Source organism: Suncus etruscus, chromosome 8 (assembly GCF_024139225.1).
Source record: "Suncus etruscus isolate mSunEtr1 chromosome 8, mSunEtr1.pri.cur, whole genome shotgun sequence".
NCBI lineage: Eukaryota > Metazoa > Chordata > Mammalia > Eulipotyphla > Soricidae > Suncus > Suncus etruscus.
The window spans coordinates 113,641,699-113,669,443 of NC_064855.1; the positions used below are offsets into that span (position 1 = coordinate 113,641,699).

The window sequence follows — 27,745 nt, forward strand, 5'->3', positions numbered from 1 at the left end:
AAAATAGTTGAGTTTGACCATGGAGCTGGGGCTATTGGGTTGTGGGCTCTTTGGTGACTCAGAATCTTCAAATCACCCTCTTTTCCCCATCAGAAGCCATTTGGCAACAATCAAATCATCAGTTCTCATCAGACCTCTTTCCCGAGCCAGAGCAAGAAGACAAGGGTTGAGACAGTTGGCCAAGCCAATTCAATCCCAACAACTGTCATAAGGTCTTCCAGCACCGCCAGGCATGATCCCTGAGCACATAGCTAGGAGTGAGCCCCAAGCCAGGAATGAGCCCCGACCACCACTGGCTGTGACCCAAAGCCAAGCAAACAAAAAAAAATGGTTTTGTCGTTGTCCCTCCTGGCAGGCTTGGGGGGTCATATGGGATGCCAGGGAAACAAACCCAGGATCACCACATGCAAGGCAAACACCCTCCCCACTGTACTATTGCTCTGGCCCCAAAACTAAAAGTTTAAAGAGCCAGTCAATGAGTTGACTTTAGCGAGGATGAGTGAAGAGTTTCTGTAATGTTTGAACCCTGCCTTAGTAGCCACGACACATGGGATTCTCCATCAACCTGCTGCTCATCGTTTCTGCCACATGTGCACAAGAGTCCCCTGGGCTGAGCAGGCAGGGGAAACATCAGATGTGCTCACCAGAACATGTTCTCTGTCAATATGTAGGTAGTGAACCTCCTCACCCACCCTTAGCTTGAGCATACAATGTATTCTAAGCTCTAAAGTCAGGAAGACATGTTCTATATGTTAAAACCATTTCCACAGATTCTAGTGTGAGTGATCACTCTGATGTGTACCTCTGACCTCAGGCAACTGCTTTATTTATTGCCTTTATTTAGTTTTGCTTGGGGGACCACACCCAGTAGTGCTCTGGGCTTCCTCCAAGGGACCTGTGCTCAGGGGACCATGTGAGGTGGTCAGGCTGGCTGCATACAAGGCAAGAATGGACTTACCCAGTGTATTATTATTACTATTTTTTGTGTTGTGGTTTTTGGGTCACACTTGGCAGTGCTCAGGGGGTTATTCCTGCCTCCAGGCTCAGAAATTGCTCCTGGCAGGCCCAGGGGACCATATGGGATGTTGGGATTCGAACCGATGACCTCCTGCATGAAAGGCAAACGCCTTACCTCCATGCTATATCTCCGGGTCCAGTGTATTATTTTTTTTTATTAAGAGAAATGCACATTGCAGAAAAACAACAATTTTAGCCATTTTAAATAGACAACTCGGCAGCTATATGTCCATTCACCTACTGAAGGCTGATAGTTCCACTCTTTCTGCTTGTTTACAGCCTTGACACAGATTTGGGAGGGAAAACTTTAAAAACAAAGCCACACTTTTGACTGTATGAAGTACCAGGGATCAAACTCAGGGCATCATGGGTGTTGGCAGGTGTGATCCCACTTTGGAGGCTTGCTTTCAGACTCAAATCCCCTTTTTAGGAGGGTGAGTAGGACTAGTAGGTCACACCTGGCAGCGCTCAGGGCTGACTCCTGAGCTCTGATCTTAGGAGATCTCTCCTGGCAGTGCTCAGGGGACCATATGGTGCCAGGGATTGAACCTGGTGTCAACCACATGCAAGACGAGTGACTAATCACTGTTTTCTGTCTCTAGCCTTCAAATACCTCTTTCTGCTGTGTTCCACTGATTCTTTTGAGGAAGGTTGTCAGGAAGTGATGTTGCTGATGGATGAAAGAATAGAAAGAAGGGAGCATTTTCTAGAACAAGAGTAGACCTCTTTCTGCTCTCATGGTCCAAAATGCTTTCTGGGAAGCAAAATCTACCCTAGATCATTGACCAATCCAGAGAGTTCACACCAATCCCGAAGGAAAGGAAGAGGAGTCTCTGAACCGAGGTATCCCAGAACCTCTAAACATTTCATCTGGTACCAACCGTATCACATTAGATATCCATGCCCAGTCCACAGGATTTAGTCCAATGACCTCAAAATTGTCAGGGGTCCCTTATACCTACCTATGATACTACCTTCTGTCCTACCTGAGATCCATCCTCAATGATGCTGGCCTTCCAATGGGCAGTCCAAAAATGCTTTTAAAACCTATTTCATGGATGGATCTGCCAGCCAAGAAACTGTTTCCGATGCTAACTTCTCCCTATAGGCAATTTGGCCATGGAAGTACAGATCCCAGACTGTCAGGAGGATGTGAAGCTCGGAGACCCGTTTCCCATCACTTCATCGCGAGAGTTGAAACTCTGCTTATTGGAATCTCTGGGGAACATTCATGGAAACCCAACTCAGTCTCAGACCCCAGTTCCGCTGGGCCCCGCTGGGGACTTTTTTAGCAGCTTTGCTGGACCAACCGCAGGCACAAAGGCCTCCTTTGTGGATGATCCCGTGACTGGCTCTGCCTTCCAGCCATTAGTTGTTAAGTCTCGCCTCCCAGATCAGTCGAGTCCAGATGAAGTGATAACTAATTCACACAGTTCCAGGAAATTCTTGGGGCCTCCTGAGAGCTTGCCAGCTGCTCCGAGCACTGGGCAATAAAGTGGAGACTCGTGGGGAAATGGCATCTGAGACTCCCTGTATTGGTTTATTAGTTATGGGAGGGGCAAGGTACATTCAGGGGTGCTCAGAGTTTACTCCTGGCTCTGTGTTCAGGGATCATTCCTGGATGGAATTGGGGGACTCTGCTGGCTGAGGAGGAATGAACTGAACTGAACTGAAATGAAATGAAATGAAGTCCTGTACTAGCACTCAGCCAGTGTCTTTTGGGAAATACTGTGCGCTAGGGATTTATTTTCCCCTTCGCACCCACACTCTGGTGTGTGATATCTGTGAGGCCTGTGAGTTTTCTAAACTGGTAAGGAAAGAAGGGTCTTCAGCAAGGGTACGCCCAAGCTACTTGGAGCTTGGTGTGGAAACATTGTGATTTTTTACTTCACCTTGGCCTGGCTGGTAACTTCTTGAGCTGTAGTAACAGTGGACAGTCAATGAGGTGACAGCACTAATAATCCTTGTGGTTTCTGTGTGTGCACAAAGTAAATGTTGGGGGGGTACGATGGGGTAAAAGAATACCCCAGTCACCTGTATACCTGTTTCCAAGCACAGAACATGATCTCTTTTTGGACCCCAGACCCTTTGTGGTTGGTCTGGTCTGATAAGTTGGGTGTGATTGGTAGAGACCTCTTTCTGGCCTCTCCTTGAGTGCTTTTTTTCTTTTTAAATGCATTCATTCCTGGATAGCGAGCGTCTTGCTGATTCTTCTCAGGTCCCAGAGGGACAGGCCCAATGGCAATATGAATGCGCCTGTCAATGGGACATGACATGTGGTCTGTCAGGCTCTGGGTTTCTCTGGGTCATGGGGTCCCCTGGGTTGTGTCATGTTTCACTCTGTACTTACAGGGGCAGAGGGAGCTAAGATATATACATCCGGTAATCCTTGTGGTACTCTGAATACACTCCCCCCCCCTCCTTTTTTTGGGGATTGGAATGTGGGATTGAGGGAGTTGGGGGACTGTAAAATGACATTCAGCTATTATCCCACACAAAGGAAATTCCCCATCTTCCTCATTCCCTTAAACCATCCCTTTGATATGTAAAAGCTCACCTGGATAGGTACTCTCTCTTCTCTCTCCTCTCTGTCTCTGTCTCTCAGTCTCTCTCTGTCATCTCTCGTCTGTCTGGCTGTCTCGTCTCACTCTCCCTTCTCATCCTCATCTCATCACCACCTCACTCTCACCCTCATCTCACCTCCTCTCATCTCTCTCTCTCCCCCCCCCCCCCTCCTGGGTGAATTGGGAATGGGTGATATAAGGAGAGCTTTGGCTTGGCAAATTTGGGCAGACACCATGAAGGAGAAGTCACAAAAATAACCACTTGACTCCATAGCTCTCCTGACTGATTTGGTTATTAATCTTTACCACTACCCTGCTTCTTCAGACCCGACAGCCTGGGGGTAGAGATACTGTGTTTGGAGGTGATCTCACAACTCTGTTTTTTGTTTTGTTTTGTTTTTTACATAGGGACCTATATCCAGCAGTGCCCAGGAGTCATTCGATACTGAGGAATCAAACTTGGGTCTCCTGAGGCTGGAGAGATAGCACAGCGAGTAGCATGTTTGCCTTGCAAGCGCTGGACCCAGCGACCAAGTAGTGGTTCGAGATCCTGGCATCCCATATGTCCCCCGTGACCTGCCAGGAGTGATTTCTGAGCAGAGAGCCAGGGAGTAACCCCTGAGCATGGACGAATGTGGCCCAAAAACCAAAAACAAACAAACAAACAAACTTGAGTCTCCTATGTTCAAAATATACTCTAGCTCTTGAGCTTTCTCTCTCCTTCCCTCCTGCCAGGATTTTTGATCTAGGAAGTTAGTAGTCTTGGGTTGATTTTACCCAAATCTACCCATCATAATTGTAAAATGTAGAAAGTAGAAAATAGGCCCTCCAATACTTCTATTCCCTTGTGACATAGGGGCCTGGTGACTAGAATCCCATGTAGCAAAACACTTGAAGCTTAGGAATAGAAGATTTATTAAGAAGTTCAGAAGTGAACCTAGAAGACACTGAATTACATGGCATAGAGAAGGCCTTTATTCATTTGTTTGTTCATTGTTACCACAGTGTTAGCCCTGAGGACTTTGTGGATATAGATATTTAATCAAACGTTGACCTTGACCTTTGAAAAATGGTATGTGGTGGTTGGTAACCCATTACCCCATTCTTCCTGTGTAAACTTGATCTTACCTGCAAGAACCCTCCCATTCCTGGGAGGGGTCTTGGGAAGGTAGATAAGGCCTTTGACGGGAAGGGCAGGGGGTGATTTTGCCAGCATGGAGAGGTAGCAGGAGCAGAGATGGCTGAGAGGACAAGTACAATGCAGGGCTGAGTAAATACACAGCAATAAATGGTTATGTTAGGCCACACACATGTGGTGGCTAGGGCGATGAAATAAAGCTGCTATTTACTGAAGCTGCTTATGAGAGAGATTTCTGCCCGCTAATTCTCCTGGACCCAGGACACCTGCTTGGGCTGAACGAGGTTGCACAGCCACGGGGCCTAGGAAGGCAGAGAAAGGCACCTCCATGCGTCCCCACCATTCAAGCCATCTAAAGGACTGTGATACTACAGGGTGTACAGTGAGATAAACAATGGTGGTTCATTTCTAAGTGAGAGAATGGTCAAGAAGGGCCAAGGTGTGCCCGGGGTGGTTCAGTGAATGGTGGGTTGACTTCTCTTTCTAGAAGAGTGGGCTTGTGTGGGATTGGGGGGGGGGGTTTCTACTCTTTGACTCAGAGAGCTTACTTAGGTAACCCTCTGCTTCCTCTTTGCAGCAAAGGGCCCCCGGGAGGTGTTACTGGATGCCGTGTGCAGCCACCTCAATCTCGTGGAAGGCGACTATTTTGGCCTCGAGTTCCCTGACCACAAAAAGAGCACCAGTAAGTTCTGGGAGAACAGTGTTGAGTGGATGCATGATGAGGGAAGCGGATCTCATTTTCTCTTTCTTAGGTGGGGGTTTGGAAGAGAAAGGGTGAGTTCAAGGAGATAGAGAGTCATGAGATGTCCCTCTGACATCTGCCCACCTTGCCCTTGCATCCCATTCCCTTGTGCAGGTCTTTTTTTTTTTTTTTTTTTATTGAATCACTGTGATATACAAGTTTTAAAGTTGTTGATGCCGTGAGTACTCAGTCATACAAACATCTAATCCTTCACTAATATTCATTTCCTGCCACCAATGTCCCCAGTTTTCCTCCATTCCCCTAATTCTGCAGTCTGCCTCTATGCAGACATTGTTCTTTTTCTTCCTTCCCTCCTTCCTCTTTCTTTCTTTCTTTCTTCTTATTTCTTTCCTTTCTTCTTTCTTTCTTTCTTTCTTTCTTTCTTTCTTTCTTTCTTCTTTCTTTCTTCTTCTTCTTTCTTTCTTTCTTTCTTTCTTCTTCCTTCCTTCTTTCTTCTTTCTTTCTCTTCTTTCCTTTCCTTCTCTTTCTTTCTTTTTCTTTCTTTCTTTCTTTCTTTCTTTCTTTCTTTCTTTCTTTCTTTCTCTCTTTCTTTCTTACTCTCATTCTTTCTTTCTCTTTCTTTTCTTTCTTTCTTTCTTTCTTTCTTTCTTTCTTTCTTTCTCTTCCTTCCTTCTTCCTTCCTTCTTTCTTCTTCTCTTCTTCTCTCTTCTCTTTCTTTCTTCCTTCCTTCTCTCTTTCTTTCTTTCTTTTCTTCCTTTCTTTCCTTCTTTCTTTCTTTCTTTCTTTCTTTCTTTCTTTCTTTCTTTCTTTCTTTCTTCCTTCCTTCCTTCTTTTCTTTCTTTCTTCTTTTTCTCTCTTTTCTTTCTTCCTTCCTTCCTCTTTCTTTCTTTCTTTCTTTCTTTCTTTCTTTCTTTCTTTCTTTCTTTCTTTCTTTTCTTTCTTTCTTTCTTTCTTCTTCTTCCTTCCTTCTTTCTCTTCCTTCCTTTCCTTCTTCTTCTTCTTTCTTTCTTTCTTTCTTTCTTTCTTTCTTTCTTTCTTTCTTTCTTTCTTTCTTTCTTTCTTTCTTTCTTTCTTTCTTTCTTTTCTTTCTTTCCTCTTTCTTTCTTCTTTCTTTCTTTCTTTCTTTCTTTCTCTTTCTTTCTTTCCTTCTTCTTTCTTTCTTTCTTTCTTTCCTTCCTTCCTTCCTTCCTTCCTTCCTTCCTTCCTTCTTTCTTTCTTTTCTTTCTTTCTTTCTTTCTTTCTTTCTTTTCTTTCTTTCTTCTTTCCTTCTTCCTTTCTTTCTTCTTTCTTTCTCTTCTTTCTTTCTTTTCTTTCTTTCTTTCTTTCTTCTTCTTCCTTCCTTCTTCCTTCCTTCCTTCCTTCCTTCCTTCCTTCCTTCCTTCCTTCCTTCCTTCCTTCCTTCTTCCTTCCTTCCTTCCTTCCTTCCTTCCTTCTCTTCTTTCTTTCTTTCTTTCTTTTCTTTCTTTCTTTCTTTCTTTCTTTCTTTCTTTCTTCTCTTCTTTCTTTCTTTCTTCCTTCATCTTTTTTTCCCAGACACTGTGGTTTGTAATACTGTTACTTAAAGGGATATCACTGCCTATCATTTTCCCACCCTTCAGCACCCAGTTCTTGTCCAGAGTGATCATTTCCAACTTTCACTGTCCTAGTGATTCTTTCTCTGCCCTCACTTGCACTCTCACTCCCCTTATTCATCTCTATTGTCTTTGAGTATTTTTTTTAATTCTGTTTTTTTTTAATATCCTGCAGATGAGTGTGATCATTCTCTGTCTATCCCTCTCCCTCTGACTCCATTTCACTCAGCATGATACTCTCTATATCCATTCTATAAGCTAATGTTATGACTTCATTTTTTCTAACAGCTGCATAGTATTCCATTGTGTAGACATACCATACTTTCTGTACCCACTCACCTGTTCTCTGGCTCATGGGTATTTTCAGCTTCAGGTTATTGTTGAACAGTGCTGAGATGAACAGAGTGCAGTGGGCTTGTATTGGCAGCTCTTCTCAAACAAACCCTCTTGGAAAGGTGCAAATGTGAGGAAACAATCTCCCGTGTCCTGTAGCTTCCCTGGCCCTCTGCCTTTTCTGCTCATCATAGTCTCTGCCTCCTTTTTCCCAGTTCTGTGCTGTTCCTCTATGAGTTGACAACATCCCCTGCTGTGCAGGGGACACTTAGGGGTTTCCAAGTCATTTGCTATTCCTGGTCATGTCACGGTGAACATTCCAGCTCATTTGCTCTGGCCCCTCATTGCTGTGAGTGTCAGTCATCAGTGCCAGGGGCATGGAATGAATAAGGCTCCGCCTTGAAACCTTAGCCAAATATGACATAAGATTCCTTCCAAAGATTTCCAGGGCCTGGGAGCAGCTTGAAGGCTGGGGAACTTGCCTGGCAGACCCCAAGTTTGATCTGTCCCAAACACTAACCAAGTGTAGCACCACTGGATTTGAGTGCTGAGCCATCTACAGTGCACAGCAGGCTGGGTGTCACCAGTAGGAACTCCCTGAGCTTCTCTGGGGAGACCCAAACAATAATAATAATAATAATAATAATAATACAAAAAAAGCTTTCCCTGGCTCAAACTCAAGTGGTTGACTATCATGCACTGTTGTGATGATGACAATCTCTTAAGGACTTCTCATCACCTCCATTGCATTAAATGTAATCTTTTTCCCCCTCCCTTTGCATTAAATGTAATCTTAAAGGTGATTTCATGAGATATTATCATGAATTCTTCCCATTAGATATGCCACATATCTAGACCACAGGGTCACTCTGTCCCAGGAACTCCAGCATTGTGAGAAGTTGGGGACTGTGTAATCTGGCTAGGGTCAGGGGACAGTACCAGAAGTGGGTCTCTCTCTCTCTGAAGGTATGCACCAGTATGCCTGGGGGCAAAATCAAAATATTTATTTTTTGATTAGGAAACCCTTCCATATTCCATGGAGCCAGGGCCTGTGAGAAGAGCAGGACTGGCCTGCTAGGAACTGCCAGGGGTCATGTATCTGACTAAAAAGCTGGTGGGCTGTTTACAAGACAGCCAGGCTAAAATGGAGAGGCCCAGGAGGAGGAGGTGAGAGAGGGAGGCAGAACCTGATCGCAGAATATGTGTCCTTGTGCAATAACACACAAATTCCCCATCAGAAATTCGCTCTATGCTTAAAGGGCTGCAGAGATAGTCCTGGGGTAAGATGCTTTCTTTGCACGTGACTCACCCACCCCCCTGTTCAATCCCTGACACACTATGGGATCCCCACCAAGCATATTCTACCAAGAATAAACCCTAAAGATTTGCTGGGTGTGGCCCCCAAACCAAAAGAATCACTCAGTGAAATGCTTGACCCAGGGGCAGGAGAGGTAGCATGGAGGTAGGGTATTTGCCTTGCATGCAGAAAGACAGTGGTTTGAATCTCGGCATCCCATATGGTCCCCCGAGCTTGCCAGGAACGATTTCTGAGCATAGAGCCAGGAGTGATCCCTGAACACTGCTGAGTGTGACCCAATAAACAAAACAAACAAAAAAAAGAAATGCTTGACCCAGTGGTATTTAAACCCACTGAGGTACCAGCAACAGGTCGCAAATTTGCTGACTCTGATCCTGGGGGGTTCCTGGGACCTTGGGAGATTTTCAAGCTGCACAAAAGACAGGGGTGAGCAAATTTGGCAAGGAGAGCACAGCCCCCAGAGCACCCCAACCCGAACGTACTAGCAACCCCACTCACAGCTGGGATTCCCACCAGGTGTGTGTATGTGTGTGTTTGTGTGCATGTATGTGTGTGTGAAGGCACCACAGCTAGTGAGTGAGCACCTCTACTCATGTGCATGCAGACCTGCAAACCTCACAACAGTGGCATCTGCAGGGCAGAGGGAGAAAGGAGAAAAGGATCTTTTCTTGTCCATCTTTAGTACAAAGGGTAGGACATCCGCTTTGCTTTGTTTTTTTTTTTTTTTACCAGGTTTGGTCCCTGGTATCTCAATATATGGTTGGTCCTCTGAGCCTGCCTGGAATGATTCCTAAGCGCAGAGCCAGGAGAATCACTAGGTGTGGCCCAAAATCACAAACTAAAAAACAAACTCCATTTTGAAAAAGAAAGTGCCAAGTTTACCTACTACCTTATAATATTGTTTAGGAATTCACTCAATGGCAGAGTATGGGAAATCCATGGCTGAGGAATTAGAGGAGTGTTTGCTCTGTGACCTACAAATACACAACATTGCCTGAGTGTTTATCCTGTGCCTGGAATGTTCTAGTCCCTGTATACACCACAGGGAACACGACTCACATTCAAGAGTAGGATTCTCAATCTGACTTTGTAAGAAGCCAGGGATCTGCTGCTGCCAAGGTCAGGCTTTCTGTGCAGCTCCAGGATGCATCTTGGCTGCCCTCAACATGCCAGTTGAGTTTAGGGAAAAAGTGTTGTGGGGGACCGGAGCGATAGCACAGCAGTAGGGCGTCTGCCTTGAATGCGGCCAACCAGAACGGACAGGTTTGATTGATTCCTGGCATCCCATATAGTCCCCCAAACCTGCCAGGGGTGATTTTTTTTCTTGCATCACACCTGGCAGCACTCAGGGGTTACTCCTGGCTCTACGCTCAGAAATCGCTCCTGGCAAACTCGGGGATGCCAGGATTCAAACCACCGTCCTTCTGCATGCAAGGTAAACACCTTACCTTCATAGAGCCAGGAGTAGCCTCTGAGTCCTGCTGGGTGTGCCCCCCCACACACACACACAAAGAAACTGTTGTAGGTTTTCTTTTTTTGGCTTCACCAATTGGCACGTGGGTTATTCCTGGCTCTGTGCTCAGAAATAACTCCTGGCAGGCTCAGGGGACCACATGGGATGCCGAGGATTAAACCCCGGTCTGCCACATGCAAGGCAGAAGCTCTCACCACTGTGCTGTCACTCAGGCTTTCTGTGTGGTTTTGCCTACTGAACTTTGTGCCAGTATCCTCGAGATCTGACACACAGCATGATAAACTTTATCCTAAGATGATTCGGGTCCCTCACAGCCCACCCCCCTTCTCATCGCCCCAGAAACAGCCCCCACTGGACCCTGTTTTGGGGGAAAGTTTCCTGAGACTTTAAGAAAGAAGGATCTTTTCCAGCCCAAGATGGGTTTGTCAAAGTCAGAAATAAAGGAGCACTTAGTAAGTGATCCATTGTGCACGCCCCTTCATCAGGCTGGTCGTGCAACTTGGCGCTAATAGTCTTGGCGGTATATTTACACATGAGCTGGGCTGTCATTGGCCTTGAGTGAGAGAAAGAGACCAGTGGGATTGACCCACCAGAGCAAAGAACTATTTTATTCAGCCCTTTCCTTATCGATTGCACTTTTCATGGCAGAAATGCTATTGATCCCAGGAACCAAGGTCTCATGCTTAATATGCTGGCTAATTGCTACCTAGTGTGTGAGGCTGGGCAAAGGGCAGGAAGACACAGGCCAGCTGTAGCTGGAGTTTGCCGTCGGAGTGCCCACTGTTGGCTACGGTCTGCCAACAATTTTCCTGGTCCTTTCTATCAGACATTTGGTGAAGAGTTAGAGAGTGTCATACGCTGCAGACTCTGCTGTTTCTATGACAACGGCCCTACACGGCTGGCTGTTGTAGCAAGCAGGTGGTGTAGACAATTCAGAAATGCATGGGCGTCTCCTTCTGAGAAAGCCTCATTCATGGGTGCAGGTATTTGAATTTCATAAGGTTTGCACATGTCTGTAAAGATGCTGCTGATTGTCATTTTGTTTTTAAACCTTTACAAATATCAACGCCATGAGGGTCAGAGAGATAGAAAGGAAGGGAAGGTGCTTGCCTTGTATGCAGCCAAGTCGGATTCCAAACTCGGATCACATATGGACTGTCCCTGGACCATCACCAGAGAGCACAGAGCCCTGAGCACAGAACGAGGAATAGCCTCATCAGGAAGAGAGTTTGCTGTGCATGCAGCCCAACCAGAGTTCGATATCCAGTATTGCACAGGGTTCCCTGTAATTCCTGAGTACAGAATCAGGAGTAACCCCTGAGTGGTCCAAAAATAAATAAACAAGGAGGAATGTATATATAGATATAAGCCAGTTTCTGTTGTTGGACTGGATTGGCCTCACAAACTCTGCCTGATTCTGGTTGGTGGTTGTTTTTTTGTTTGGTTGGTTTTTGGGGCCACACTTGGCAGCACTCAGGGGTTACTCCAGGCTTTGTGCTCAGAAATCACTCCTGACTCGGGACCATATGGGATGCCGGGGATTGAATCCACATCTATCCTGAGTCAGCCGCGTGCAAGGCAAATGTCCCACCACTGTGCTATCACTCTGGCCCCTGATTCTGGTTTTTAGTATTTGTCTAAAGGAGATAGATGTCTTGTTCCTTACACCTTATCATGAGCACATTTCAAGAGAATTTGCCAAGTGCCAGCCTAACAGCAAATGCATATGCCTGGTTTTTTTGGTTTGTTTATTTTGGGAATCATACCCAGTGATGCTCAAAGGTTACTCCTGCCTGGGTGGTCATAAATCACTCCTGGCATGGCACAGTTGGTTAATGTGTGGTATCTATATGCCTGGTTTTTTTTGTTTGTTTGTTTTTGTTTTTGTTTTTGGGCCACACCCGGCAGTGCTCAGGGGTTACTCCTGGCTATCTGCTCAGAAATAGCTCCTGGCAGGCACGGGGGACCATATGGGACACTGGGATTCGAACCAACCACCTTTGGTCCTTGATCGGCTGCTTGCAAGGCAAATGCCGCTGTGCTATCTCTCCGGGCCCTATATGCCTGGTTTTTAAGCAGAATTCACACACTGGCTGTATCAACAATGCAACCCCCTTTTTTTTTTATTCTGCCGGCAGCCTCTCCTCATACTTCCGCACCTCCAAGACCTGCCCGGACCTTAGCAGGAAAAAAATGATGGATGAGCAGAATTGTTCTCTTGGCCTGTGGAGGATGGTCGGGATGGACTTTGTAATGAGTTATCGAGAGGTGAATTCATGCCATGTGCAAAATTTACTCCTGGCCCTGTGTTCAGGAATCATGCCTGGAGTTACTCAGTTGATGGAATTGGGTTTGTTCGCTGGGGTGCTCACTAGACCAGCTCCTTAACACCTGCACAGCACTGTCACTTAGTAGTTTCTTCTGTAGCCTCTCATCTTATGTGTGTATGTGTGTGTGTGTGCGTGTGTGTGTGTGTGTGTGTGTGTGTGTGTGTGTGTGTGTGTGTGTGTGTTTCATCTCCAACTCTTACACTGGGCGGCCTTTATGATTTTCACACATCTGCTTATGAACAGTGCCATCAAATTGGCCATTTGATTCTTTTTTGTTTTATTCATTTATTTATTTATTTATTTATTTTTGGTCACACCTGGCAGTGCTCAGGGGTTACTCCTGGCAGGCATGGGAGACCATATGGGATGCCAGGATTCGAACCAAACACCTTAGGTTCTGGATCGGCTGCTTGTAAGGCAAACACCGCTGTGCTAACTCTCTGGCCCCGGCCATTTGATTCTAACATCTATTTCAGGTCCTCATATGAATTCAAATAAAATTCAGGGGGCTGGAGAAATAACACAGTGATAGGGCATTTGCCTTGAAAGTAACCAATCCAAGACAGTCAGTGGTTCAAATCTCAGCATCCCATGTGGTTCCTTGTGCCTCCAGGAGTGATTTCTGAGCACAGAGCCAGGAGTAACCCCTGGGTGTTACCGGATGTGACCCAAAAACCAAAAATATGAAATAAAATAAAATAAAACGTTAGTTTTTATTGGACCAATAAAGCAGGGAGGGTGTTTACCTTGCACACAGCCAACCCAAGTTCCATCCCCAGCATCCTATACCCTTAGCACACCAGGAGTGATCCCTGAGTGCAGAGCCAGGAGTAACCTGTGAGTATGACCAGGTGTGACCTCCAAAAATTAAATTCAATTTTATGCATGGTTAGCTGTCTATAGATGTTTGATTTGCATACCTGTTTTATTTACCTGTATGTGCAGGGCCACAAATACTTCTGGGAAGTTTCTCTTACTTGGGGTCATGATACTTCGGGGAGACCTTCTCTAAAATGGTCCTGGCCTAACCCTCTGTGCTCTTTCTAGAACTTTCTGCTCCCCAATATGCTGTCTTCTCTGCACCCTTCCTCCCTGCCCTGCTCTTGGTCAGTTGGTCTCCTGGTTGCTTCTTGCCCTGCAGTGTAGACACTCACTGGCCAGTGATCCCAGAGGCCTGGGCTTCCTTCCTGCTTTCCGCCTTTGTGTCCCAGGTTGTACCTCTGTCGTCTGCAGTGTGGTTTGCAGGAAGACAAGTCTCTCCCCTGTTTCTCCTGCCTTTTCACCGGCACCCGAAATCTCTGTTCAACTGGGGGCTTTCTAAAAAAGAAACCACACGTGGCCTAGCTTTTAAAGAGAACCAGATGTGAAATGAGTAATTGCGACTAACATGAAAAACTGCGTTGAAATTATTGTAAGCAAAGACCCAGAGTCATTTCTTCTAGTCAGCAGTCTGCACAGACCTCTCCCCCCCACCCCCCACCCCCACCTCCAAATACATTCTTGATGCTGGGGGTCATTTCCTGTGCCAGGGTTTATCTAACTCCTCTGCATGTTTCTGTGTTACTAAACAGTGACACGTTTTTATTTTATGCTGTTTGGATTTGTAAACTTAAGCGAGTGGGTGGGGGGGAGATTCAGTAGAGCAGAGCGGTTAGGGTGAAGCCTTTCATGAAGGACACCCAGCCCCTTTTAAGTGATTTTAAACTAGATTATGGTCTCTTCCTCCCCCTCCTTTATTCCCTCTCCCTCCTCTCTCCCTCTCTCTTCCCTCCATCCTCCCTGTTTCTCTGCCTCCCTTCTCCATCCCTCCCTCCATATCCCTTTCCCTCTTTTCCTCTCTCTGTCTTCCACCCTTCCTCTCCCCAGCTCACTTGCTCCCCTTTCTCATCAGTCCAATCACTAAGGGTCCTGAGGATGCCAAGTCTGGACGTGACACCAGCTATGCTGCCCATCCCTTTCTCTGCCATTCTGGGACTGGGGGTAAATATCTAACTGAGTCTCTGAGGTTATGGGCTTCTCTGATGGGAATCCTGCATTCTTGTCTGGAGCAGACGCTGTCCCAAAGAGCTGAACTCAAGATCTTCCTTCCTTGCCAGCCCACCCGGATACACCATACTGGAAATGCAGCATCACATGTGCGGGGTCCCTAATGTGATCACATGTGTGTGGGTGTTTGAAGAGTCTCATGCTGCCCACGTACTACCCTCCGTGGCCTGCAGCCCCCGTTACAGTGCAGAAGGAAGAGCTGAGCTCAGGTCACCCCAGGGAAGAGATGTGGAACCCAGAGGTGAAGTCAGAATCCAATGTGATTCTGGATTTCCGGTCAGAGCTCTTCTTCAAAGTGTAGGTGCAAGGAGTCGGGACAGGGCACTGGGGAGAATAAAAATAAAAGGCTTAATGGCTCCAACTCTTGAGCCAGTTTTGCTTCACCAACTGCAAAGTGTGCCTTGACATTTGAAAAGTCTCACTGAGGTTCCGTCTCTGTGTCTCCCCTTTTCATTGCAGGTGTGGCTGGATCTCCTGAAGCCTGTCATCAAGCAGATCAGAAGTAAGTGCAGAAGCACACACATGCATAACTCAGCCACCCCTGCTCGTCCCGCAGCGTCTGGTGCTCAGGGAACCATGTTCTTACCCAGGGTCACTTTTCATCACCCATACATCCACAAGCCCTTAAGGCACATCTTTGAATGTTTTAATAGACATTTTAATTTGGTGGTCACAGCTGGCTTGGAAAAATCGAGTCTTGTTTGGATAAACAGGCAGAGCTCTGAAGCACCAAATCATCAGGCTGGGTCCTGCCTCTGCCCACGTTTCTGGCTGTCGTTCTGGATGGGGAGGGTGGAAAGAAACACAGATGCTGCGGATGGGTGTGACGTTTTCAGTTCCCCTCAGAGCCTGGCCACATGGGAATGTAGATGTGGTTTGGGAGAATAATATGTCCCCAAAGTGTGTGTGTATGGGGGGGCATGTATAGAAGTGTGTGTACATGTATGTTTCTCTGTGTGTATACACATGTCTGTATCTGAATAATAAGCAGAACTGGGCCAGCTCTGGCTTGTCTGCAGACATTGCTTTGGAAAAAAAGACCAATGTGGAACCAGGAAAGGAAAAAGAAGAGAGAACACAGGGCCTGAGCAATAGAACAGCAGGGAGGGTAGTTGCCTTGCATGTAGCTGACCCAGATTCCATTCCTGACATCCCATATGGTCCCCTGGAGCCTGCCAGAAGTAATTCCTGAACACGGCCAGGAGTGTCCCAAAATTAAATCAAAAAGATAAGAGAGGGGCCAGAGCAATAACCCTAACCTTGACCCTAGTAACGCACTAGCCCTGCTCACAGCTTACCCAGATCACCAGCATCCCATATGGTTCCTTGAGCTCACTAAGAATGAGTCCTGAGCACCAAGTCAGGAGAAACCCTTGAACACTTCCAGATGTGTCCCCAAAACAACCAAAACCAATTTTAAAAAAGAACACACAATTTTCTCTCCCTTCTTATGCCCCTCAGTACTGCATTCTGCACCCCTCTCTGCTCTGAGGTCACACTTTGAGGTCAGTCTCTATCCTCAGGGTCATGCAGATGGTCGCTCCAGGAATCAGAGCCCGAGCTAAGGTCTGGGGTGTACCGACAGCACTTCCCTCCTTTAGTGAACCGAGAATCACAGGGCATTGTCTAGCCACACGGAGCCCTGGACGTGGCCCCAATACACAGACACAGTGTCTGTGGGTCCTCATAAGCATGGCTGTCTCAGCATTGAATGAAGCAGACCTTGATGCTGATAATGTAACAGCCCTTGTTAAACATTTACAGAGTAGGAGCTCAGAGCCCCTAGCCTGGACAATCAATCTCTGGTCCCAGCACTCACAGCCCCTTCCTGCCCCTGTGCAGGTGACAGAACCATGAGGATTCCCTGGTGCCGCCTTGACCTGGCTCCAGGTTTACTATGACACTGAGGTGCACCCCATATGCATAGCCCCAGAGGAAAAACACACCCTGGTTCCCTATTTTGAGCTTTGGAACCTGCCCATTGTGTCTTTCCCTATTATTCCAAAACTCAAGTAGCTGCTCAAGGCTTCGGTGTCTGCCTTGGTTAGTTTCCCTCCCATTGTGGAGATCCATACATGCTGCTGACCACCTCACCATAAACAACATTGGGGGCTTCCTTCTAATTTAAATGAGTCGCCATAGAGATGAAGGCACATCTGTTTTGTTGTTGATTTTGTTTTATCTTGTTTTGGGGCCACACCTGGCGGTGCTCAGAGGTTACTCCTGGCTCTGTGCTCAGAAATTGCTCCTGGCAGGCTCTGGGGACCATATGGGATGCTGGGAATCTGACCGGGGTTCATCCTGGTTTGGCCGCATGCAAGGCAAATGCTCTACCGCTGTGCTATTGCTCCAGACCTCCCTTTTTTTCTTTTGGTTCACATCCAGCAGTCAGGTCTTACTCCTGACTCTGTGCTTAGTAATCAAACCTCTGTATTTTAGGGTAGGGTAAAGCAGAAAACTATTTCTTGCCTTTTTGTTTTGTTTTTGGGTCACACCTGGTGTCACTCAGGGGGTCACTCCTGGCTCTGCGCTCAGAAATCACTCTTGGCAGGCACGGGGGACCATATGGGATACCAGAATTTGAACCACCATCTGTCCTCAATAGGCTACCTGCAAGGCAAATGCCCTACTTCTGTTCTACCTCTCCAGCCCCTACTTCCTGCTTTTATAGGCTGGCTATTGAAATAGAGATTTAAGAGGCCAGGTCAGAGGCTCTACAGAACTCCCATCTTGTATCCCCAGCACTGCATGGTCCTATGAGCACAGCTGCAAGGGTTTTAGGGTTTCTGTCTGCCTTAAAGGCTGCAGAATATGAGTTCTGTCCTTTCAAATGGCTGGGCCTGAACATTGCTCCTGTTACAGCTTCTGCTCAAACTGGCTGAGGCTGATGAAGAGCCGTTCATCACGTCTCTGATAGTCTCCGTAATTCTCATCACTTCGGCACAGCCTCCCCCTTCTCTTCTCACCACCTCCTGGCTGTGCCTGAGCTCTTCCTTCTGCTGGTTTCTAAACTCGGACTCAGGCTTTGGCAGGAGAAGGCTGGTCTATTCACTCACTCTCCTTCCAGAGCCCAGTAGGGCCCGAAGCAGAGATAGACTCTTTTTCCAAAGCTGAGGAACACAGCAGTGGCCGGACTTACAGAACCCAAACTCATCATCATTAACTCTTTAAGTTACTTTCATGATCCCTTTGGATTCGAGGAGCTCATAAGACAAGTGTCTTTTGAAATACCTGCTGTGATTGATTGGAGCCAAAGTGATAACATATGTTCCCTTGAGCCTACCAGGAGCGATTTCTGAGCTCAGAACCAGGAGAAATCCCTGAGCTCCACTGGGAGTGACCCAAAAACCAAAATAAATAAATAAATAAATAAATAAATAAATAAATAAATAAATAAATAAATAAATAAATAAATAAATAAATAAATACCTGCTGTGATTGTTAGGAGAGATGACTCAAAGGCCGAGCACAGGCTTTGCATGAAGAAAACTCGAGTTGGGGCCGGAGAGATAGCACAGCAATAAGGCATTTGCCTTGCATGCAGAAGCACGGTGGTTTGAATCCCGGCATCCCATATGGTTCCCCGAGCCTGTCAGGAGCAATTTCTGAGCATAGAACCAGGAGTAGCCCCTGAGCTCTGCCGTATGTGACCCAAAAACCAAAAAAAAAAAAAAAAAGAAAGAAAGAAAGAAAGAAAACTCAGGTTCCACAGCCTGCTCTCCCCTGAGTCCTGATGGGACCAATACCAAAGCACAGAACCAAGAGTAACCCCTGAGCAGTGCTGGGTGTGACCCCTCAACCAAAAAAGACTGGATTGCTGTGACCCTGGCATCAGGCATGGGAGTGGCAATACTCCCTAGAAAGTCTTTTTTTTTTTTTTTTTTTTGGTTTTTGGGCCACACCCGGCGATGCTCAGGGGTTACTCCTGGCTGTCTGCTCAGAAATAGCTCCAGGCAGGCACGGGGGACCATATGGGACACCGGGATTCGAACCAACCACCTTTGGTCCTGGATCGGCTGCTTGCAAGGCAAACGCCGCTGTGCTATCTCTCCGGGCCCAGAAAGTCTTGACTTTGGGGGGAAGGGTGACATTTGAAATGCCAGACATGTGCTGTTACTTTATTCCTCCCTTTTTTTTTCTTAGGACCTAAGAACGTGATTGTTAAGTTTGTGGTGAAATTCTTCCCCCCAGACCACACGCAACTCCAAGAGGAACTTACCAGGTCAGTGGTCTGGAATGGTGGTGGTGGGGGGGACCCTTGTGGGGTGGCCGTGAGAAGAGAAGGTTCATGTTCAAAGTCAGCTGGTTAAACATTTCACAGGGTTCTGGTTTGGAGTGTCAGGGGTCAGCCATCTCCTCTGTCTCAGGTATGGTGACAGATACGATAGCGAGGGAAATGGCTGTTTCTTCCCAGTTGCTCCAATGCTGTCATGTGCAATGAAGTGGTACTGGGTTTCATTTCTGCCCTCTCTCCCTCTGTCTCTGTCTTGGACCCATACTTCATGGGGACTCAGAGTTTTCTCAAGAAATCCAGAGCCGGTCTTTGTTCTGGCCCTGGGCGGCTGGTCAGGGACCATATTCCAGTGACTTTTTTGTGTGTGTGTTTGTGTGTTTTGGTGCCACATCTGAAGGCACTCAGGGGTTACTCCTGGCTCTTCACTCAGAAATCACTTCTGGCAGGCTCAGGGGATCATATGGGATGCAGGGGATTGAACCCAAGTCCATCCTGGATTGGCCACGTGCAAAGCAAATGCCCTCCCTCTGAACTATCGCTCCGGCACATAATTCAATGACTTTGAAACTGTGACCACTTGGAAGAAACTTGAGCACTGTGCTTGCCCTGTCTGGGGAGCTGCCATGTTTGAGCCCCTGTACGTCCCTTCATTCTCCTGCACCTACGTGGTGCTTGGGATTCAGTAGAGCCACCCACAACTATCAGCATCACAATTCCTCATTCAGTCATCTGTAGCCAGGTGCTCCACAGGGACTGTGGGAGAGCAAAGGGAGTTTCTGATATTTTTGTTCAATTTTGGTGCCATTATCCCAACCCCCTCCATGATATTTAGAGTTTACTCCTGGCTCTGAGCTCAGGAATCACTCCTGGAGGTCTTGGAGGGACCATATAGAATGCCAGGACTCCAATCCCGGTTGCCCACATGCAAGGCAAGTGACCTCCCTGCTGTGCTATTGCTCTAGCTGCCTTTTCATCTTTTCAGGGAATCTCTGTCCCACTTTTTGTCCTGTCTCATGCAGTTCTCCATTCCTCTTGGCTGTGAACCTGAGTTCCCTTCACAAAGCATCTTCAGCTGCATGGTTTATTTCCTGTCTTTTCTCTCCCTTCATTAGTACCCGTGAGAGGTCGGAGAGATAGCACAGCATAGGATGTTTACCTTGCATGTCAGGCTTGATCCCCAGCAACCCATTGGTCTCCTGAGCCTGTTCAGAATAATTTTTTGGCCACACCCAGTGACGCTCAGGGGTTACTCCTGGCTATGCACTCAGAATATCGATCCTGGCTTGGGAGACCATATGGAATGCCAAGGATTGAACCAAGGTCTGTCCTGGGTCAGAGGTGTGCAAGGCAAATGCCCTACCACTGCGCAGAAATAATTTTTGAACTCCAGCTGCCGGAAATAATTTTTGAACACAGAAGTAACCTCTGAGTCTCACTGGGTGTGACCCAACCTTTCTCACAAAAAAGAGTACATGTGAGGATTATATCAATCAGGCAGCATCTCCTGATTCAACCCTTTCCTCACACTAGCTTTATTCCCTTTTCTACTTCATTTTTATTGCAAATAATATGACTTAATTCTATATAGGTCCTTACTCATGTGCTGAAGCCTTACTTTTTGTCATTTTTTAAATTGAGTCACAATGAGATATGTAGTTACAAAGTTGTTCATGATTGAGTTTCTTTTTCTTTTTTTTGGGGGGGGAGGGGGTTTGGGCCACACCCGGTGGTGCTCAGGGTTTACTCCTGGCTATCTGCTCAGAAATAGCTCCTGGCAGGCATGGGGGACCATATGGGACACCGGGATTCGAACCAACCACCTTTGGTCCTGGATTGGCTGCTTGCAAGGCAAATGCCACTGTGCTATCTCTCCGGGCCCTCATGATTGAGTTTCAATCAGACACTGTCCAACACCCTTCACCAGGGCACATTTCCCATCACCAACGGCTGACTTCCTGCTCTGTGTTCAGGGATCACTCCTGGTGGTGCTCAGAGAACTACACAGGATGCCAGGAACTGAACCTAGATCAGCCAGTGCCTTCCCTACTATACCATCAGTCCATCCCCTCTTCATCTCAGATCCAGCCCCTCACATTCTTCTCTCTCAGTCCCGAAATGGCTGGCGTCATTTACAGTGATACAAAGGCAGGCCCTATGTGGAAGGGCACATGCAAACATGATTTTCTCAGAACATGATGGTAGAAAGAGAAGTTCTGATTCTCGAGGAAACCAGCCCAGCGAGGAAGCGAGAGAATGTCCTCTAAGGCTCACAGCGGCAGTGTGGCCAGCAAAGATGCCTGCCCGGGACTGGGCTCTGGTCAGAGCTGGGGACAGAGCCCAGAGTCATGCCTGCCTGCACCCTGTGCAACTGCCCTCCGCTTCGTCCCCCACCCTAGGCTGTTGAGGAAGCCACCAGCCTCTCTCCTCAATCCCTGAAGAAGAGCTTGCCAGGTAAAAGGAGCAATTTGTGCAGTTTCCCAGGCAACGGTTGGAACGTACAAAAATTTTTTCCAAGCTCTACTGACTCTTCCAGAGTCTCACAGCAGTCACAGCCAAGGGCATTGCGCACATTGGGGTGACCTGGCCAAGCTGGGCCACTCACCTGCAAGGCTCCGGAGTGACCTTTATTTTTTTAGTTTTTAAGTTTTTGTTTTTGTTTTTTGGAACAAAATCTGTGATACTCAGAGGTTACTCCTGGCTCTGCACTCAGAAATTGCTTCTAGCTTGGGGGACCATATGGGACACTGGGGGATCGGACCGTGGTTCGTCCTAGGTCAGTTGTCTGCAAGGCAAATGATCTACCGATACACTATCTCTCTGGCTCCACCAGAGTGATCTTTAAAAAAGCAAGTGTGAAAATTAAATAAGTAATAAATAAATAAAAAAAAGCAAGTGTGGAAACATTGATGGGGAAGGAAAAGGGGGGGTCAGTGAGGGAGAGCTTGGGTAGCAGATAGTCACATCCCCCTAAGAATAGCCACACCCCGAAAGTACAGGTCTTTTTCACACACCATTTCCTTTAGGCCTTGGAGATAACTCCCTTAAAATGAACCACCTTTCGCCAGTGTCATATTTGGAATGGCAGCTTTTACCCTAACTTGTTTTTGTTTTTTAGGGTTTTTTTGGTGGGTCCACACCCAGCGGTGCTCAGGGTTTCCTCCTGGCTCTGTGCTCAGAAATCACTCCTGGCAGGCCCAGAGACCATATAAGATGCTGGGGATCAAACCCGGGTCTATCCTGGGTCAGGACACCACTCAGGGTGCCAGGGATCAAACCTGGATCAGCTGCATGCAAGGCCAGCACCCTACCCACTATAATATTACAATATTATCCCCAAAAATTGATAAAAAAAAAAAAAGGGCTGGAGAGATACCACAGCGGTAGGACATTTGCCTTGCACACGGCCAACATAGGACAGACACTGGTTCTATTCCCAGAATCCCAAGTGGTCCCCCGAGCCTACCTGGAACCATTTTGGAGCGCAGAGCCAGGATTAAACCCTGAGTGCTGTTGGGTGTGACCACCAAAACAAAAAGAAAAAGAAAAACTTAAATACCTGAGGTGGTGAGCTGTCGTTTTGGAATGCCATAGCCATATCTCTCCACAGACCAAGACCTGCACCACTCGGGACTCCCTGCCTTTGCCCTGTGCGGTCCATGAGCATGGACTTGTAAGCAGCAGACCCCATCCTGCCTGGAAACAGGTGTCCTAGCCACCCACCCTCCGTACCTAACCCCTGTGTCTGTGGTCTGTCTTTACAGGTACTTGTTCGCTCTGCAGGTGAAGCAGGACCTGGCACAGGGCAGGTTGACATGCAGCGACACCAGCGCGGCTCTCCTTGTCTCTCACCTTGTGCAGTGTAAGTGTTCCACTGCCCTGTGGGGGTCGGGTTGAATGTGAGGCCACACAGGGCCACCAGCGTTAGCGTCGAGGGTCTGGCGGGGTGTGACACCATCTGAGAATAATAACACCACCTCTGTGCACCTATGCAGCTGGCGAGGATACCCTAGGCGTAGTGTCCAACTGCATAAGACCATCAGAGGGGCCATCTGCATAGCTATGTCTGTCCCCCACCTTCACTCCAAGACCCGTGCCCTGAACTACCCAGTATTCAGGGTCCATGGTGGCTGAGAGCTCAATTGTCTCCAAGGAGAGTCTGGGATGGTCCAGGCATGGCCCAGTAGCCTAAACTTACCCTGTCCTGCCCTGAAATTCAATTTCTTTCTCTCCCTTTTTTATTTTGTAGTGTTTTGTTTTGTTTGGGGGCCTCACCCAGCGGTGCTCAGGGCTGACTCCTAGCTAGTTCTATGCTCAGGAATCATTCCTGGCAGGCTCAGGGGACCACATGGGATGCCAGGGATGAAACCTGGGTCAACCACATGCAAGACAATTTCCCTCCCCACTGTGCTCTCTCTCTCTGGCCCTTCATTTCCCTCTTGCCTGTGGCCTTCAGCCTTCAGACAACCATCCAGAATTCACCTCTGCTTCTATCTCAAATTCTGTTGACCGGTGAGGCTGGCTCGGATCTTAGTGGTCTGAAATGAGATCCTTTAATTCACTTCCTGTAAACAGAAAGTAAATTCAGTGTAGACTATCTGGCAGGCTGAAACTCAAGGACAGCCCCCTGCCTCCCATTCGCAAATCTTTTTGTTCTCTCAGGTAAGGCAGAAGAAATTTGAAATTAAAAATATACATAAAATCCTTCAGGGGAAAAAATCATATGTGTATACCCAGGTCACTGTAGGGATGTGAGTCTAAAAAAAGACATTGCTGTCATATCATTTTAAAATTTTCCTTGCATATGAAGTAGTTGGAATATAAATCAGAGCCCTTCATCCCACGGTAGCCAAGATCTCCAGAGCTTTATAGGAAATGTCGCTCATAGTAATTGCCAAATTTCCACACTGGCTGATGGGGTAAAATGCTTTCTATTAATGAGACTTATATATATATATATAGGCATTATTGAAGGCCCGTCAGACTTAATAAATAGAGGTACTTTGATCTCTTTGGGAAAAAAAATATGTGAGAAAAAAAAATCAAACAAGGGACCTGAGAAGCAGTACAGCAGGGGCAAGAGAGATAGTGCAGTGAGTAGGATATTTACCTTGCAGGTGGCCAACATGGGTTCCATCTCCAGCAAGTTATATAGTCCCCTGTAGTAAAATAACAACATTGTGAGATCATCCTACTTGCAGTGTTTCTAACCCCTTAGGTAAACAGGTCTGAAGAAACAGGGTAGCATCGAAGAAATAATACACCCAGCTAGTTAGGAAAGGATGATCATGGCATCCGTGACCTTTTGCCTCACACTCTCTGCCTGAGCACACAAGCCAGACTCTTCTTTCTTTATTAAAATCAATCCCTGGTGCTGAAACCATGGCGCCTTGCCGCGCTAACCCAGGATGGACCACGGTTCGATCCCCTGGTGTCCCATATGGTCCCCCAAGCCAGGAGCGATTTCTGAGTGCATAGCCAGGAGTAACCCCTGAGCATCTTGGGTATGGCTGAAAATCCAAAATAAAAATGAATAAATAAAATAAAATGAATCCACAATACCAGGAGGGGGGAGATAGAGAATGAGACAAAAGTACCTACCCAGTGGGCTTTTACATATCGAAGGAAGAGTTTTAAGGAAGGAGGAAGTTGAGGGAACATCTTTGGGATTAATAGCGGGTAACACTTTATACCCTAAACCCCACGAGGAGTGACCCCTGAGCACCAAGCCTGGAGTAAGCCCTGAGCACTGCCAGTGTGGTACAAAACTACCCCCCCAACAAACTAAGAAGTATTCCTATTATTCACCTGTGATTCCAAGTGCTGTGAACAGTTACAATATTTTTATTATCTTGGGTGATTTATAGAACTTCAATTCCTTTTCTTTTTTCCTTTCTTGACATTTAAAAATTACTTTATTTAAGCACTGTGGTTTACAATGTTATTCGTAACACAGGTTTATTTTCCCACAGTTACAGAGTTGTTCATGATTGAGTTTCAGTCATACAATGTCCAACACCCTTCACCAGTGCACATTTCCCACCACAAATGTTTCCTTCCACAGTTTCCCTCCCACCCTTCCCCTTGCCTGCCATTATGCCAGACATTTTCTTCTCTTCTGCCCCCAAGAATCTCATGTCCGCATATTGAATCATCCGCAGGTTCAGTCACAGAAGGGGACTTTCTTACACTCCTGTGAATCATGTGTCAGTTTTTAGCTCTTGATTATACTCCCAAAGAAAGCAGAAGGCTGACCTGTCTCCCTTTAGTAGAAGCCATTCCCAAGCTCACTCACTGGATTCATCTCTTCTGTAACTGAATTTACCTTTTCCTTGGCTCTCTCCTTGGGACTCCTGGAGTCCTTCTCTGGATCATCTTTATTCTCCAAGGTATTCCTCAGCTTCTGACCTAGATAGGCCCTGGTAACCATTCAAGCTTGTCCAATGACAGATCAATGTCTTTGGACCAGCTGAGAAGAAGGCTGAGTAGGTAGAGAAGCATGTTGTAAAGATGCCCCTGGGGAGAGCTAGGGAGACAATACAGGGCTGAGGCACTTGCCTTGGTTGTGAGGGACTGGCTTAATTCATGCCCACTGCATTTGGTGCCCTGAGCACTGCCACAGATGACCTCCTGAGAGCCAGGAGTAAACCCTGAGAACCTCCAGTTGTGGCCCAAACCTCTTCCTCTAAAAGTGCCCACATGGAGTTGACATTTCTTTTGCTCTTTTGTTGGGGCTAGACCCAGCAGTATTTTCTCCTGGCTCTGAGCTCAGGAATCCACTCCTGGCTGTGCTCAGGCTGGTCCCAAGATTCAAACTGGGATTGGATGCATGCAGGGCAAGGCTTTAACCTTAGTACTATGCCTCTGGGCTCCTGGAGTTGGCATTTCTGCTGGGAGACAGACAGACAGACAGACAGAGAAGGATCCCATTCTCAGGATCATGCCAGTAGAATACATTTTGCTTCCCAAGATTTGGCGTGATGAGTATTTCTTCTCCCCACCTCCCTCGAAAACCTCCAGTGAACAGACTGCTAAGGGATTTCGTATGCCACAAGCTAAGATGCTATCTTGGCCTCAAGGTCACTTACAGCCTGACTTAAACATTAGCTGATTCTCAAACTCTGCAGACCCCTTTTGGACCCTGTTCTACAGTCCAAAGACCCAAGTACATGGAGAGCAGCCAGCTAACTTCCCTTTGTGTCACTGTTTTTGGAGAGTGAAGAAAGGCCAGGGACTTTGAAAGAGAAGGGAGGTGGTGACACTGTTCACAAAAGAAAAGCAGATTCTAACATTACATGGACTCGTGGATAAGAGCTTGTGCTCCAAAAGTCTGTCTAAGAAGCCCCATGTTGGAGCTCCTGGGAGTCTTAGGATAGTTTACTTGCAAACTCCATTTTTGGGGTTCTCAGTAGTTCTCACCAGTAGGCATCCCCCCAACCACAGGATCCAAACTCCCGACTTCAATTCCAGCTGAACTTCAGCAAGCCCATCCTTGGTTTTGCTCCGACTGTAAACACTGTCCTTTCCTGCTTTGTGCACTTCTCCAGGATTTAGGGGTGATCTCCCTGTCACAGTGGCCCCTGTGTGACATGCTCATAGGCATTCCTAAGCACAGGATTGCTGCAGCAGCGGGCCTGGGAGAGCAGGCATGGACTTCAGGTGGGCATCATTCAGGCTTGAGCCCCTGAGTGCTTAGAGCCTTGAATTCTGCTGCCTTTGACTGAAATATGCAGGGAATAAGGCCAGTGGGTCAAGAGTGGGTTCTAGCATTGGCAGGAATGATCCCCTTCATATCCCCAAGAAGCACTGGCTTAGGATCGACTGGTTGGCTCTTCTCACGTACTAGATAGATTCCAGCCACTGTGACCATGTAGAATGCCCAGAGAGAAGAGGGCATTGCCTTCAGTCCACACTGCAGAGCCATACTTAGGTTTTCATCCCTGTGTTGCAGGGAATTTAATTTTGTTTTGCTGGGGGACAGAGGGATTATTTCAGGGAAGATGAGTGGAAAGTGACCCATTGGCCCTCACAGATCAGTGAGGGCTCCAGGAGTGGCAATAGACTCAGACAGAGATTTCCTTTTTTTGTATTTTGTTTTGGGACCATACCCAATAGCACTCAGGGGTTACTCCTGGCTCTGCACTCAGAAATCGCTCCTGGCAGGCTCAGGGGACCATATGGGATGCCGGGAATCAAATCCAGGTCCATCCCAGGTCGGCCTCGTGCAAGACAAATGCCCTACCACTGAGATTTTTAACAGCTTCTTGGTATGGCCCAACGTTCCTCTTTCCAAGGAGGATGGGCTGCCTTGTGTGACATTTCTGTGACACGGGTGTCACACCTCTGCCCAAGAGAGACTTCTGGATACTCAACATCTCTTATGTTAAGCCTGACCACACTGACTTGCAGCAGATGGAGAAAGACCAACTGTTCCTTCCACTGGCACAATCTGAGCCAGAGCTGGCGTGGGAAGCTGGGATTTTTGAGGTTCGGCTCTGTCCCTCCCATTCCCACAGGATACCGATGATGTGGGACTCTGCTGAAGACACCTGAGAAAAATTAATTTCCTGTTCCCTCTAGGTGGAATGATTATGAAAAGTTCCTATCCAGACACTCCTTTCCCACAGCTGGACTATAAAATTAATTTTGTTTTTGTTTGGGGGACACACCCGACAGTGCTCAGGGCTTACTCTTGGCTCTGTACTCGGGAATTAATCCTGGCAGACTCTGGAGATTAGATGGGATGCCAGGGATCAAACCCAGGTTGACCATATTGACTACATACAAGACAAGCGCCCTTCCCAGTGTACCATTTCTCTGGCCCCTAGACTATACAAATTGAATAAACTTAAATTTTCGACCATTTGGGCTGTGCCTTCATAACCAGGAATATTCACACCTGTGGTTGGGTTGTGTTATTTGGGACTGCCTAGTGGAGCTCATTGGAGATCATAGCCAAGACCCTCTGCCTGCTAACAGGGCACCCCATCTCTCCCCACTCCCCAAACCTCATTTCTGTG

The 27,745-nt window shown here is 47.1% G+C and overlaps 1 protein-coding gene across 1 annotated transcript in view; it reads left to right on the plus strand.

Moving 5' to 3' along the window:
* The window catches only part of FARP1 (FERM, ARH/RhoGEF and pleckstrin domain protein 1), a 204,533-nt gene that overhangs the window by 115,137 nt on the left and 61,651 nt on the right, over positions 1-27,745 (plus strand). The window contains exons 5-8 of the mRNA XM_049778518.1: positions 5,297-5,421; positions 14,954-14,996; positions 18,638-18,716; positions 22,490-22,587. Coding sequence (XP_049634475.1) covers positions 5,297-5,421; positions 14,954-14,996; positions 18,638-18,716; positions 22,490-22,587 — 345 coding nt within the window. The remainder of the gene's footprint in view (positions 1-5,296; positions 5,422-14,953; positions 14,997-18,637; positions 18,717-22,489; positions 22,588-27,745) is intronic.